Source organism: Patagioenas fasciata, chromosome 18 (assembly GCF_037038585.1).
Source record: "Patagioenas fasciata isolate bPatFas1 chromosome 18, bPatFas1.hap1, whole genome shotgun sequence".
In the NCBI taxonomy this organism is placed as follows: domain Eukaryota; kingdom Metazoa; phylum Chordata; class Aves; order Columbiformes; family Columbidae; genus Patagioenas; species Patagioenas fasciata.
In genome coordinates, this window is record NC_092537.1 from 13,294,155 (window position 1) to 13,310,314 (window position 16,160).

The window sequence follows — 16,160 nt, forward strand, 5'->3', positions numbered from 1 at the left end:
GTTTTGAAACCACGGAGGCTGATTTCCAGGGGAAAACCGTGCAAAGTTGCATCAATCCAATCACCTGTTTTTATTTAAGCCCACTAGCTGAAATCATCCACCTAAAATCATAATTTCCAAGCCAATCTGGATTTGATTCAGATAAGACAACGACTGACTGGCAGGTTTGCCAACCTTTTCCCTCCACTGTTGTTTTTTTTTCCCTTTCACTGTGGCCCTTTCTGCATCTCTGAATGGGACCAGAAAAGGTCAGGCTGGTAGCAAGAGCTTTCCTGGCTTGGCCACAAAAATGAGAAGAACCCCCTCCTCATCCTCCAGTCTCCCGGCATGGAGAGCATGAGTGCATTTCATCTAAACAATTCTGGTTTGGACAGTTTCCCCAAATTGATTCAGACCTCAGAGAGCTAAGCAGAGCCAGGCAGGAACCCCCATGCCAAAGTGGACGTTGTTTCACCCCCTGGACCCAGGCCAGCTTTGGCCCGTGCTCTTTTGAAATTCACCCCTCGCTGACTCAGAGTGGTGGGGATGCTCTGGGTGAGGAAGGTGCTTTCTGTCCTGCACAGTTACGAGCAAAGGAAATTAAGCAGCATTTCTCCCAGAACTGGCTGCACCCAAAGCCTCTCATTAATTTCTTTCTCCGTCTCTATAACTCTTTTTCTCCCATATCATGGGAGCTCTGGCTTGCAGACATGCTGATTTTAAGGGTTTGCCAAGAAAACACCATGAGTTTCAGCAGGATGTTTCAGGGTGGTGGTGGGAGCTGACCAGCTTCAAGACCCAGGACTTTCTGATGCTCCCCACCAAAGGAAAGGGATGAAATATGGGGTGTTCAAGCTCCCTGGGCAAAATGGTGCTTTAAAAGTCCAATAAAGATCACAGTGAGAAGAATCATGATCCTGAGCCCTAGAGGGGCTGACACCTGCCCCCACACCACATCACCAAGGGATGGTACCGTCCCCGGTTCCCTTGGGGTCAGACAGGTCTGAGCAGGGGACAGCAGAAGCTGGAGGGCCCTGGGAACAGTGCAATGGAGACCCCAGCACGGGGAGAACGAAGCTCCAGACATGGGGTTTCATCTCAGGAAGCAAGCTCATTCCAGAAAAGGCTGCAAGAAGCCATGTCTGCGTCTCCTCAGCTGCCAAACATCCACATCTGTTGGCAGAGCCTGTGACAAACTCGGTGGCATCGTGGCGCGAGAGGTCTGCTCTGCCACTCCTGCTGCAGGCTGAGAACAGAGGGGTTTGGGAGGCTACGGGGGGGAGGAACAGACGGATCTTGGTGTGGAGCATAAAAATCTCAGTGTTCCGAGGCCATGAGACAGAACATTTAGTCTGCAAGTCCCTGCTAAATAGTGAGAATTCTGGTACTTCATCTGTTGAGCTTTTAAGCAATGCTCAGGATTATTATCACCTGGGGGAGGGTAAAACCACTGAAAGGCCACAATAAGGTCTCCCAAGAGCCTTTTCTGCTCCAGGCTGAACACCCCCAACCTGCCCCTGCTCAGCTTCATGTTAGGTGGGCCAGTCTCTATTCCCAATACTTCATTATAATGGACTCGCCAAGCCTCACATCTCATGTTGGCACCTAATTTATGAGGCCAAGCAGCAAAAGGGCTGAGGACCGGCACCTGAGCTGGAAGCACGCTGGCTGGGGCAGGCTTTTGGTGTCAGCCCTGCAGATCAGCAGGGACACCTTAAGAAGCACACACGAAGCACTAGACAGAAATCTGAGGCTGTGAGATATTTCCTGCTCGTACCAGCTCAAGAAAAAACACTCAAACACAAGAGTTGCTGCTGCTGTGTTTACAGGCATCCAAACTTGGCCTTTCAATCAGACTCACAGAAAACACTGGGCTTCACCTTCCGTGGACACAGGGGACCGAAGTCCCTTTGCTGGCTGGGTTTCCACCCTGGGGAGCTCCTGAGCACACAGCTGGGTGAGACGTGCTGCCGCGGGGCGAGCCTTGGCTCAGAGTTCAGTTCAAGTTGACGCCCATCACTTTTAGTACAAAACCGTTGATTTATGAACCTTCCTACACTGGTGAGGCAAAAATAAACAGCCTTTACACCCTGTGTCCCTCACAGTCACGGTGCTGTTCAAATAGCGCTGGAATCTGCAGGCTGGGGGACAAGCGGGACATGAGACATGTCACTGTAATGTACAAAGGTCACATCAGCACCTAAGGTTGCTTGGCACAAGAAATACACAGGTCTAGGCAAATAAAGGAAATGCTCATATGCAGCAGTAAGAAACACTCAGGGGTTTTTTTCGCTTTTGGAGGATTTTTGGTTCTCCAGTCCTTGTCCAGCAGAAAAACCTGGCAGAACTGTTACCCCTTGAGAAGGTAACTGCTAAACTTTAATAATCAACTAGCAATGAGTCCTTACCTCTTTTCCATGAAGTGTTGTTTCCATATTGGGTATCGCCTGTGTGCTTATAGATTTAACACCTTTGGGAAAATCTTTTTGCATTTTGTCTACACTCCCATGTGCTCCCAGAAACCCCGATCTCTTGGGAGGCAGCACTCTTGTTTCAAACACTCAGACATTTTGGGCAGAAAAGCAAACCGCTTGTCCCAGTGCAAACAACAGAATTGATGTATTAATTTAAGGCAACTTCATCTCAGGCAGACAATTACTCAAAAGACATTTACCATCAAGATGATTTTAAGAGAGACAGCGTACCTGCAGGCTCCTCCGTGCTGCTGGCGGCGGTGGTGGGGGGAGCGGCAGGGATCTCTGTGCAGGACGGCGAGAAGCAGACAGAGGAGAGCAGACAAAAAAGGAGGTGTTATTGCAGATCCCAAAGAGCCCGGTCCCTGCACACACCACATTTTCCCTTCCAAACCACGTCTACCAGCAAGAGATGTTTCCCAACTATTGTCCTCCAGCAAGGAGCCCTGCGAGAGCCTCAGAAACTGGCACACCAGGACCAGACCCCCTGGGGAACTGGGCCCCCCAGGAGGGTGTGGGAAAGGGGTTTTAAACCAAAAATTTGAGCTGGTGGCTAAAAATAAAAACAATATACAGACAGCCAGATAATTAATATAGCGTCCCAGCCACAAATGCTCATGGTGCCCAGCCACCACCTGCTGCAGCTGCTGGGTTCTTGTTTGCACCCCAGGGTGAGGGATGCTCTTGCAGGGCTGGTGGGTGCACAGGGTGGTGTGACCAGCAACGGGAACATCACTGCCCCTCCCTGTCCCTGCGCTGTCCCTTCCAGCTGCTGTCTCCATCCAGCTCTGAGGCAGCGCTACCACCCCTCTCGCGGCAGATAGAATGCAGGCAAAGTGTTGCCTCTATCTGCCGGGATGCAAGTGTTTTGTCACACGTTGCAAGGAAACACAAATATATCTGGTGCCAATGCAACAGTCCCTGGTTTTGATTTGGGGCTGGCTTTGCATAGCTGAAACCACATCATGTTCTGGTTCTTCATGCCCAAGTCTGACTGTGTTTGTTGATGTTAAAAAGGGTGGACAGCAGATGAAGGACATTTTATGGTCACAACTTTGGCAAGATGATCTCTTTTCCCCAGTGCACATCTGCAGCTCTCATTACTAACATCTTTTGCACATTTAGGGTACAGTGCTGCCATTTTTGTGCGTCCCTGCGAATCCTGGTGGGGGAACACTCTACAAGCCCGTTTTGAAAGTGGAATTTAGGCATGAGCTGGGGATCAGCGTCTGCCTCCTTCTGCTTTTGCTCTCAGGAACCCACCTGGCCGCGGAGGCAGGGTTTGCTGGGGTCTGTCTGCATTGCAGACAACAGCTCGTAGGGATGCAGCCCAATTAGCATTAAGTGACAATTTGAGTCGTTCACCCTCATGCAATCCAACACAGGCACAAACCCATGTGAAACACGCAGTGCATAGTCAGGCAGTACGTGAACAGCCAGCACATCCATCCCCAGGCTGGCGGCTGGACGGGCGCTGGTGCCTGCTGGCATGGGCTGCGGCGCGGACACCCCACTGCTGTCTTGTTCAATCCCCACGAGGTGATTTTTGCAGGACTATAAATCTTTGGGACAAGAAAAGTCTAAGAAGTGGTAAATCAGAGAGTAACTGCTCTTGCAGACAAGGTGGATGGTCCCTTCTAGCTGGGGTGTACCTCTGTCCTCCTAGTGCCAGCCATAGGTAGAGATGGAGAGCAAGCGTCCCCCATGACTCATGTATAAAATATGTGTGAACTACATCCCCCTCCACACATAGGATATGCTGACTGACACTTTTCAAAACTGAAATATGCTGGTTTGGGTTTTTCTAGAGTGAGAGAATTGTGAGTTACTCATATCCTCGCTCGAACTGCTTTAGCATCATACATGCAAACCAAACTCCCAACAACTGCACAGCAGCTTGGTAGCCAGGACAGAGCAATACTTGCAAAATGTTTCAACCAAACGTTGTGGGGCCTTGGGAAGGGTGTTTTGCTGTGACACAGAAGTAAGGGCTGTTGTGGGTGCTGGGACGGCGGCCGGGCTGCAGGGCCAGGCCAGGGCAGCCTCGAGCACACTGGGTCGACAGCTGGCAAGAGCACAGGCCGGCTCCAAACGCCTGCTTGGATCGTGTTGAAATTCTGTGTCTGTCTTTATTTAGTGCAATGAATCCCAAGGGAGGTGATGCAAGGAACAATTTACCCTCTGATTTACCATGGCCCTGGGGAATGATTAATGATAAACCTTTGTGCATACTTGCTGCAGAGCATACCGGAGCCATGACTGTAGCATCTTGGGGAAACAAGCATCTGGTTTGAGCTCTTGCTGTCCCATTGCGACATGAGGAAGAATGAATCTCAAGTGACCAAAAACCACCCTGGAATGTATGATCTTTTTCAGCAGAAGAAGGTGGAGAAAGGGTATCTGCCCTATAATTTGACAATGGCCACCCTTAGAGGCAAATGCTGCCAGGGGACAGTGCAGGAGCAGACTGGAGGTTCCCAACAAAGACTTGATTCTTACAACCTTTACTTTTCCCTTCCCATTAGGCCTTTTTTCTCGTTTTGGCAGCAGAGTCAACCTCGAGAGGGTGCCAAGCACCGTAATTCTGATGCTTCATCTCGGTAGGGCAGGTGGAGATGTCTCTTGCAAGATGCATGAGCCACTGAACGATCCAACAACAGCACAACCAACAGGCAGCAGAGAGGCTAAAACGTGCCCTGCTGGGGCAGTGGGTGCTTGATGGGACCAAGTGGGGATGTGGATGTTTGCAAGGCAAATGCTGCACCAGAGAGGCTTTGGGAGCTGCACCTGGTGCTTGGTGCTGGTTTAGGAGCAGAGGATGGGAGCAGCCCTGGGAAGGTAAACTAAAAAGCAAACAGTAAACCAGCCCATGTTTCTGAGTGAGTTGTGTGAGTGCAAGATTCCCTTTAGCAAGGCAGGTGTTACCGGCCGCATTACAGTGTTGGCAGCTCCATCAAACAGCAGCTCCTCCGATTTGAGCTTTATGCCAGTTAAGCACAGTCTGATTTTGGGGAGAAAAATCTCGTTGTAGCACTTTACCTTGAGCACCCAGACCTGATGTACCCCAAAGCCAATGTGCTCTCAGGGCACCTCAGCTCTCCAAAGCAAAACCACAGCTTTCCTTAGGGGTACTGACAAACTGGGTTATAGCTGCGCTCACACAACATACCCAACATGGCTGGTGAGCTACTTGGAAGCTAGGGCGTGAATTTTGGATTATATGGAGTGCGGCTGGCAGGGGTAGCCAGGCAGCTCTGCCACACAAGTTGTTGGCATGTATTCCGTGGGGTTAGTAGCCACCCTGGCTGGGCAGCAGCTCCTGCAGGGTTATAAAGGTTAATATCTCTAATCTACAGACATCAAAAGAGCAATCCACCTACTTATGCAGGGGGCAATGGGAGAGCGGCTTTGCTGGTAGCCTTTGGCGCATCGGTTGCACGTGATGCCGGTGACGCCGTCTTTACAGGGACATTGGCCCGTGGTTTGGTTACAGGTTTGGCCGGCAGCGCCCACGGGATGGCAATCGCACTCTGTGGGGGGAACACACAACAAGAGGGTCAGGGGAGAGGACAGAGGGTGCAGGCAGCGTCACAGGGTCATTGGGGAGCGGGGAGGGAACCATGGGTTGCCAGCAGCTCTCTTGGCACGAATTCACCTTCTTTGCAGCCGGCGCTGGACCTCCAGCACATGTCCTGTCCAGCCAGTGACCACACTGACTGGATACAGAGGTGGCATTTGGCCGAGGGGGTGTACATGGGTGTCACTTGGGTGCAGAGGTGGTAGCACCGGAGCGGGGATGGCCCAGCCACAGCCTGTCCTGCTGCAGAGATGGAACTGCAGCCAGGACACCTCATTCAGGGCACCTCATCCAGAACATCAACAGGTGCTCTTGGGTCTACAAATTAAGGGCAGTAGCATGGGGTGTCTGAGACGCTGCTCAAGGACACCCACGAGTACATGCTGCAAACACCTTATCCCACAGGTGCTGTGACCAAGAAAGTTTGCCAGGCTGGAAGAGGACAGGAATGGGAAAGGCAGCAATGCCGGGGTGACCCCAGGAGCCGCAGCACCTGCTGCCTCACCCCAGCCGGCTTCAGCCCCCGGGCTCCCAGAGCAGCGGCAGGGCTGTAAGGAAGAGGTAAAGCAATCAAAGAATGTTTCATCACTCTTTCAGCACACGAGATCTCAGGCAGGAAGTAATTGCTTTCAGAGAAGTTGGGAATTCATTTCACGTGCACTACAAAAAAAAAACAAAACCAAAAACCCACCACCCTTCTTTCAGGGCTTTTGCTCGAGCCCTTTCCCGCTGAGCAGCATCCCTGGCAGCTGGCACAGCGGGTCAGGAAGGAAATGCCCTTGTGGGATGCAGGCAGGCTGGAGGACCTGCTGTTCCCGGCCAGATGGATGGAGTCTTGACGGCAGAGCTGGGCAGATGTGAAGGGTTTGGCAGGGGATGTAAATACTGCACTTGAAATCATTCACCATCTCATTTCCCACAGTGGGACTTACCGGCGCAGCTGTTTGGTAAAAAAAAAAAAGAGAAAAAGCAAGCATCGGGGCTCGTTATCGTCACTGCTCCAAAAGGATTACGGCCTCGCACATTTGTTAACAGCCCTGATTTCTAAGAGCTGCAAGCGCTGTGCCAGACTGCGGTCTGCCCCTGCTGAGCGGTGGCAGGGCAGGCAGGGAAGTGTTCCTGCTCTTGTGCCGCATCCTTGGGAAGGAGCCAGGCAGAGCCCTTGCTGGGCAGCACTGATCCTGCTCCCCTGCTGCCCCTCGGGAGCTGCCTGCCAGAGAGAGGCCTTGGGGAAAACCTGCCCCACTGCCCAAAACCTGGGGGGGCTGCCTCGGGGGTCAGGACAGGACATCTCTGTGGGCTCCAGCGGCTGGGCTTGGCTTTCAAACACCCCCAAGTTCCCCAGACTGAGCAGATTGCTCCCAAGAGGGTTTGTGCTGGACCCTCCAATGCTTCTTGGCTTGTCTTGCACCCCACTGGCTTGTCTTGCCCCCCTGCTCTGAGACACCTGAAATATGGGGACAACAGATCACATCCAGTGTTCAGTTGTGTCAGGTGTGGAGGTTTTGGTGTTTGGCTGGAGCTTCTCTCCAACCTGTCCCAGCACCATCTTGCTCCCTCCACCAGCATTGCCCAGTTTGACCTGTACTGGGCAGCAGCTCCCAGTCTGCTCCCCCCCAACAGGGTTTGAATGGTGCCTGGAGCTCCCCTGCCCTGGGATGTCCCCATGTCCCTGCATGGGTCACCCCACCCAGAGCATGAGCAAACTGCCACCGTCCCCTGGCTCTGCCAGCACTGGATGGGAAAAGGCTGAGCCTTGCCAAAACCCCATGATTTTTCACATGGGACGGAGAAAGAAAAACAACAACAATTAAAAAAAAAAAAAAAACAGCAACAACAAAACTTTTGCTTCTTTTCCCCTTCTTCTCTAACACTTCTGATTTGGGGGTTTGGCGCTTTTTCCCCTCCACCTTCAGCTGCCCCTGGGAACCAGCCATTGGCAAACCTGCCTGTAGTGGAAAACGTTCTATTAATCAAACCCAGTTTTGATCAGAAAAGATTCAACAGCTCTGTTGTAACATGAAATCAGCGTGTCTGGTGATGAGCACAGAGAGCAGTGACGGTTCGGTGGGAAAACCTGCAGGCTGCAGCCCCAAGGGACGGCTTCGGTATTGCTGGGGCAGAGGAAATAAAAATACATTAAGCAAGAGCCTGCGGAAGGAACAGAGTGAAAGAAGAGCAGAGAGGCAGGAGTTAACACAAAAAGAAACAAATCAGGGAAGGGTTACACAAGGAGAGGCAAAGGGCAGGAGGATGGGGAGGAACATGCCTCCTGTTTCAGGCATCCCCAGAGCTGGTTTGCAAATCCCCATCCTCTGAGTAATTCTCCCCCATGTGAATGCATTGCACTGGTTTCAGTGGGCCGGCTTGGACAGGAGAGGGGAAAAAAGTCTTCGTGATGAGTAAGATTTACAGAGTCAGGCTCTCGGAGGATGGGCTGCAGAGCACAGAGCTCTCTTTTGGACACCACATAAATAAATAGCGATGCTGCTGCTTCCTTCCCTCATGAGGTAATGCCTCAGCACAGCGCGTCCGAGGCTGCCATGGTTATTTTTACAGCCATATCTGTCTGAGGTTGTCTGTTCTCTCCCCTGAGGGCTCTGCAGCCCAGGTGGCAGCTGTGTCCCCATGGGCACGTGTGATGTGCCCAAGGTTACAGAGTAGAGCAGTGTCGGAGGAGGTGGGAATCACCAACAGTTGGCCCGGGACCTCAGCAGGAGGAACCCGCAGGTGATTGCTGATCGTGATGAGTGAATCCCCTCTGGGTGTAGGGTTGTGCTTTCTGCCACCGGTCCCCAGCTGTCGCAGCACAGGACGGTGCCTCAGGTGGCAGCATCCCGGTCCTCCAGCACCTGACCCCATTTTGACTTTGCTGTCTTCCAGAAAACTCTACAAATCAGCAGCAGCTCAGCCCTCCTGGTGTGGGGGGCAGGAGGTGGGCCCAGCAGTGTCTGCAGATGTTTGCTGTCCCTGTCCCAGAGGAACTGAAGCAGTGCCAGCAATTAGCAGCAATTAAAGGCAATTTGCAGTTCCCTGGCCAGTGCAAACACTTGCAGCCAGTAATTACAGGCTCTTCTTCCCCAGCCATGGAGTAGCTGGACTGCTGGTGGCTGATACTGATTTTTCTAGTATGGTTCAGATTCCTTTGGGTTGTGACCCCAAACAGAAGAAAGGCTGCACTAGAACGGCAAAGGGGATGTGATTGATGCAAACACCCCTTGGACACCCTCAGTGCCTTTCTGTTGGGAGCATTTTTGTTCACAAACCATGTTCTCGTGCCTGGACTTCCCGAGTGCAAGTGTTTGCCTGTCACCCACCGCAGTGCCCAGTGTCAGCAGCTCTCTGTGCTGAGCAGAGACGTGAGGCAGCAGAGCTAAGAAAACCTCACTGATCAGGAAAGGAGGGTGCCCGGGACTCGGTTAGAGTTAAAAAGGAGCATAACAGCTGATTTATCCTCTTTATCCTCAATGCCTTGCTTAAAAGCATCACCCCAAAGAGAAGGATGCAGTGGTGCAGGGAGATGTGAGAGGAGCAAACAGGAATGATGCTGGTGCAAGAAAACAATGTGTCTTTAGTCTGTTAGTTTACACAGCATCAGGGGGAAGGAAGACAACAGTCGTGATCTAGTTCTTTCAGAAAATCTTTAAGAAAAATCTTCGCTGAGTGTCTGTGGCAGAGATAACCAGTGAAAAATGAAGTTATTTCTGCTCAAACTCCTGGCTGTGGAGGAGAAAACAAGGAGCAGGAGTATATGGGGAGACTTTAATGGGGAGTGCGTGTAGCAAAGAGGGTGCCTCTGCCCCAAAATACTGATTTTTCTTATGTAATAGCCATGACCCGGAAAGCAGGGAGTTAACAGTGCTTCTAGGTGATCACGTTCAGCTTGGTCCAGAGGAGACCATGTAGTTCTTTGGGAGACCTCCCCAGGCTGGCCAAATGGGTGGGGGGTTGCAGACAGAAACCAGTGCGCAGAAGGATGGGTAATGGGAAGGAAGGAACAGGATGGCGCATACAGGCTGAAGGGTCCCAATTAACTGCAGCCACTCCAGGAAAAGATCTGGGAGTCAATGAAACATCTGGCTGATTGCGATGGAGCTCAGAAGAGCGGTGAGATAGTCGGTTGCGTTATGAAAGGGGTAGAGAGTGACACTGAATATAATATCATGGCACTATAGAAATCAATAGTACGTCCTCAGCTGGGAAAGCGGAGTGAAAGGCAGGGAGAGGCACCCATCTGAGGGCGAGGGAGAAGATTAGAAACGCTTTGCCAAGAGACGATGGAGGGATGCCAAGTAACGCACAGCGCCGAGAAGGTCAGACAGGTGCTCCTCTTCACTGGTCCTCAAAATACAGGAACAAAGGGACATTCAAGGCGTTTAAAAGGCAACCTTTTTCACTGATAAAAGGAAACGCTGCTTTGCAGCACACGTAATTAACTCGTAGAACTCATGCTACGAGACACCATGGCAAAGGCCCAACAGGATTAGATAGGCCTATGAATGAGAACATCTGTAGTTACATTAGCTGGGATTAATATATATACGGATATAAGCACTCCAAGCCAGCTACTAACTGCCTGCAGTTAGGAAGAGATTTCCCCTGGGGATGTGCTATTGCAAAACTGCCTGTCCTGGAGTTTTATATCTCTGTCTGAGGCTTCCAAGACAAGTCACTACTCTATGCACAAACCTGCTGAGGCGAACCAATGCACAGACGACGGCGCATTTCTCTGCTTCGCCTCAGATTTGGTTGGTTTGGGACTAAAAAAATACCCAAAAGCAAACGTTGGAATCGTGCACGAAAGGATGTAAAATGCTCTGGAAAAGTGGTTGAACTCGTTGGGATGTCTCTGGCCCCCCGAAGGCTGACAAATAACATGACAAAAATGCCAATATTTTTCCACCCCTGAATTTTGGTGGGAGGTATTCCCAGCTGCTAATCTTCCCCCGCACACGTGTGTTGAAAGGTAAACAGAGGGATAAATCTCCAGGCTTAGCTCTCTTCAAGTGTGACCCTTTTTGAGAAGGTATCTGAAAGGACCTGCATTTTTTGAGAATTAGCATCTTCCTGTTTTCGGGGAAGCTGTTTCCTTGGGAGGTTTTCAGAAGGATGAAAAATCCATTTGACTGAACAACAAAAAAAGACTTGATTTCACGGGGCGTCCAGATTTCCTCCTGTCACACTGTATCTGCAATGATAACATACGTCGTCGGGCTTCCAGATTGAAAAGCCCAAAGCGTGACCGCTTTACGTTGCGCCGTGGACTAAGCAGAAAAACATCAATGCATTCAACTGGAAGAAAACACCTTAATTTGCGATAGTCATTGATGGAGGTTCCTATGTTGAAAAAGAAGCTTCTTCAGGAAATCTCGCTCAGTTTTAAATATGAATTTAAGTCGCACATAGCTACTATGCCTTAGGTACACATTTATATTTAACCATGCTTTTAAATGCTTTTCCAGAATCATGGCCAAAATTGCCTTCCTTTGGTTGCTTTCCTTCTTTCCTCTGAAGACTCCAACTGGAGTAAAAAATGTGGCTATGGAAGCTTTCTGCTGGAAAAAAACCACACCAAATCCAACTTGTTGTGTGGATGCTTTGACTCTGACAGGATTTTAAACAGCAAAACGTCAAAACAACTCAACTCAAACTTGCCTGTTGCTTCAGTAACGCAGCCTGCCTCATCCTGATGCGGTAAACACATTGCACTTAGTCTTATGGTTTAGTATTTAGAGGTATGGTTCAGATATTATTGCTTAAGCAAACTTTTTGTAGTTGTGGTTATCTTTTTGCTGTGTCTTCGGTAACTCGGGTACAGGCCAATTGTCCCCCCACAGCTTTAGCCCATCTCAGACCTGACCCCAGTCTTGGAGCTTGCGGAAGACCTGACCTGGACGGGGCTATTTTAGCAGATTTGCTTTGAAACAAGCAGTGCTCCTTCCTTCGGAGATCTACCCTGGTGATTTGTCCCTGGGTGAGGAGGGTCCTGATGTGGTCTCTGTGCACCCAAGCAGTGCAGAGAGGTTCCTGCTGGCTCTGGGGTGGGATCCTGTGGGGACGGTGACAGTGTGTTTAACAGCAGAGCATCTCCTGAAAACCCCACAGGTTCATATCACAGGGAAGAGAAACCGTGTTATTCAACGTGTACCCACCCAGCCTGGCCCCAGCTAGTTTGCTAACCAGAAGCAGAGGTTGAAATGTCCCCGTGTTAACTCTGAATACTAATAATGGCTTTAAATATTAACTGTTAACCGCTTTGCAACAAGATCGTCAGCTTGTCTGCGATATTGTGAACTGGATTTAGTTCTCCGAAGGATCGTGTTCACGCACAATGTCCCTCGGCACATTCTCTTGGAGATTTAAAGGTTTCTTGCCAGCAGAAAATGAATTCCCCCTTTTATCAGGCAAAGCCAAATAATCTCTGGGTGTTTCACAGCGTCCCTCCTCCCGCGCCGCTTCTCAGGGCTCTCCCGTTTCTTCCTCCCGAACTGGCACTCGGGGAAGCCAAGGGCTTTGGCGCCCTGCGGTTTGGGCCAAATTTCACAGATTAGACCTTGTCTTTGTCTTCTTCGTAACAAGTAACAGCCGGGGCCCACAAAGCCTCCACTGAGCCAGAGTCGCGGCTAATCCGGAGGGGGCTTTGAGCCACAGTAATAAATCCACCTTTTGGGCAGGCATGAGTGATACAGACAATAAGACAATTATGGCAGCGCTTTCCAAAATGCTCAAAATTCCTCTTGTTAATAAAAAATTGTTCAAAATTCCCCTGTTAACTTGGAGCTCCACCTTTCGGGTGATCGCAGCAGAACTGCCCAGGGGGAGCGGTGAGGGTGCTGAGACACCCAGCGAGGAAGCGTTGGTGCTCCCTTCTCCCCGGTTTAGCAGCAGGAGATGGGGTTTGTCGTGGAGGATGTCACCGCTTGTATTTTTCCATTGAAAAAATGGCAAGTCTGGTCAAAACCCCCCTGGGGCAGCTCTGGCAGCAGCCGTGGGGTAACAGCCCCTGGGCATGGGGTCCTCGCAGCTCTGAAGCAAAATAAGGCTCAACCTGCTCCCATGGGAGACATTGCATGGGAAAGAGTGGGCTGGGGAAGGCTTTTATCGAGGAAAAACAAAGTCAAAGTTTTTCTCCTCCTGATGCATTTTTAGCCTGGCTCCTGAGGAAATGAGGTTACTACAAACATATTCTCCAACTAACAATATTTCAATCAAATCTGGGAGCGCAGCAAAAGTCTCAGAGATAATGAGGTTGCCACAAGCTTCACAAAATCAGGCAGCTGGTAGATGAGGGAGAAACCCTAGGAAAAGCTCCGCAGAGGGGGATCTGTTCGGTGTGCACAGCCCTTACCACACACTGAAGCATCCACAGAATCTCCCTGACACCACAAGTCTCTGCAAAAAAATCACAGTCAGAGCTCCTGGGGCACAAATCCAGATCCCTGCTTTGTGATGCTCCGAGAAGTGTATGTTTAACTGGAAAAGATAACTTCTTCTATGAGAAAAAAAGGCCTTTTTTTCTTAGTATACTTAAAATCAGAACAGAGTGCACGAGTGAGCAGGACTGAACTTTGGTTTAATGTTTGGGACCTGGGAGCCTGGAGGATTTTTCACTCTCGAGAACTGCCCTGAAGCAGAAAATTATCTCAAGAGCTTGAAAATGTTCATGGAGAAGGCAAATTATTCCTTTTCTTTTCTTTCCTCTGTCTAGAAGATAGATACACAAAGGTCTGGCTATGCGAATGAATTCAGCAATTTCTGTTCTTAGTCTGAGACCTGTGATGGAGAACTAAGTTTTAGTCTTCTTCCTTTTTCTGTTTTTTTTTTAATAATAGGGTGCAAATTCCTCTCTATTGTGTCATACTCTGCCACTTCTGACAAACCGCAGTCCAAACCTGCTCTTCGGAATTGCTTATGGATGTATTTCTGCTGAAACAACAAACCTAAACTGCAGTACTGAAGGTGGTTGGCCCCAAATTTCCCCCATAAAATTCCACCCAAGCACCATTGCAAGGACGGGATTTTTCAGAAATGCAGGGGGGGCAAATCACGCAGCAAAAATGTGCCCGGGTGGGAGCAAGATGTGAAATTATTGACCTTCCTGGAGCTTGAAGATGGCTGCAGCCTAAGGAAGCTTTTGGCATGGAGGTGACTTTGATCTTATCACCAGGCACAAACTTCTCTCTTTTTTTCCTCTCTTCTTAAAAATCCCCCCCCCCGCCCCTTTATTTTTCCTTTAGGTTAATGACTTTCTAAGCCAATTTCTGGAGACTGTGGCAGAGCAGAGCCCCCAGTGCCCTGCCAGCCCGCAGGGTTGTCCCACCAGCCCTCCATCCTCTCTCTGAGCATCCAGGTTTCAATCTCTGACTGCCTAAGACATCTTCCACTGAATGAAAACACCTGTTTAAACGCTGCTGTATGGTGGGAAGTGGCCCAGAGGGAGCCAGGGGAAGGAGAAAGCCAGCAATGAATTTCTGGGAAGAGCAGACAGCAGGATTTTACCCTTGTCTTGCTTAATTTTCACCAAAATGGAGATCAGCTCCAGGACTGATACGCAGAGTCTGACCGCTTCAGATCAGCAGTGGCTGCAAACATGAAACTGGAACGTGGGATCTGTGGTCCCTAAATGTGCATCTTACCCCCGTGTGCTCTGGGGAGGTGGTGGAGCTGCCCTGGGCTGGGGAAAGGGCTCTGCACGGCTCCCACGCGTGGGTTGTTCCTCGCTGATGGTTCCCATCAATCAGACTTAATTAGAAATCCTCGGAGCTGGAAGGGGGAGAGGATGAAGGCTGGCACGTGGAGCCACGCTTGGCTTGAAACGAATGGAAAGTGTCTCAGTCGCTGGGTTTGCCATGGGAATATTCCAGTGCTGCGACACAGAAACCCTGCCCGCTCTGGCTCCCACAGAAGTAGATGCGTAATCTGATGTAGCTGCTCGTATGTCATTAAAATTGTGGATGTTTAAAAGCTGGCATGGCCAGGTAGACATCTTGCATTAAGCTCAAGTCTTTGATAAAAAAATCCCACAAAATACAAACACTCCTTTTCCGTGTTTTCACGCTACAAACTCAAAACAGTTTAAGAGTTTCTGTAACAATCATGTCCCTTCTTTGCTTTGGGACCCTTCCAGCCTGAGCGGGTGGATGGTGCAGCTCTGCTCTGGGTCCTGGAGGTGCCATGGAGGTGGTGGCACTTTGTGGCAGTGGCACTTAGTGGCAGTGGCGCTCCAGCCTCCGGCGCTGCCCCAGGACACTTCCACACAGCAGCCCGTCTGCATGGGACAGCTCAAAGCTGCATGTCTATAAACATTACCCGACTGGTTTGTGCCTGCCTGGGGGTTGCTGATGACAAGTTTTAGATGTAGAAACCATAAATCAGTGCTCAGCACTTGGAATAATATCGATATAAAGAATTATGGGGCCTTTGGGAAGGGGGCGACTGAGGCACAGCCACTAACAAATGCAGTATAGAAATACAGATAGAAAACTGTTATTGCAGTGGTGGAAGAGCACGCACTGTGGGGAAAACGGTCTGTGTTTGGCAGATCAATGCATTGAAAGGTTGGACTTTCTCCAGTGATGTGATTTCTCAGAGGTAACCAAGCCTGGGCACAAGAATGCGATCCAAGCCCTGCCAGGACTACGTGTTGGCTCATCTCTCATCTACATGGTAGCTCCAGCTGGTCTTCAAAGAGGAAGAAAAGCAAAAAAAGGAGTTTGATAATTAAGGACAACTCCCTGAGAGGAATGAATAAAAAGTATTGCCTTGGACTTCGCCTTGTAAAACCACAAATGAGCTGGACTAGATATGGGCATCAAAATGAGATTGCTTTGGAGAGAGGAACATGTCTCTTAGGATGCACTTGACCTCCTAAGGTGGACACCAAGGCCAGATCTCCTGCACTAACGCCCAGCAGTGATGAGGTCCCTGCAGTGACAGGAGGGGCCCTGTGGCAGCTGGTGCTTGCTGGGGACAAGGAAAGGTTTGGGACACGAGCCCTGCTGGTGGCCCTGCTGCCCCAGGAAGCCCTGGTTTGGGGGTTTCAGCCAGGCTATCACTATGGCCTTGGGATGTGTGAACTGTGAACTGGGGACTGTGGTGGCCTGGGACAACTCCAAAGCCAGAGGAATGCT

At 50.3% G+C, this 16,160-nt stretch overlaps 1 protein-coding gene across 1 annotated transcript in view; it reads right to left on the reverse strand.

Annotated features, from left to right (window-relative positions):
• The window catches only part of NTN1 (netrin 1), a 97,935-nt gene that overhangs the window by 24,904 nt on the left and 56,871 nt on the right, over positions 1-16,160 (reverse strand). Inside the window, exons 3-4 of the mRNA XM_065852675.2 lie at positions 5,834-5,983; positions 2,685-2,738 (exon numbers count right to left, since the gene is read on the reverse strand). Of these exons, the coding sequence (XP_065708747.1) occupies positions 2,685-2,738; positions 5,834-5,983 (204 nt within the window). The remainder of the gene's footprint in view (positions 1-2,684; positions 2,739-5,833; positions 5,984-16,160) is intronic.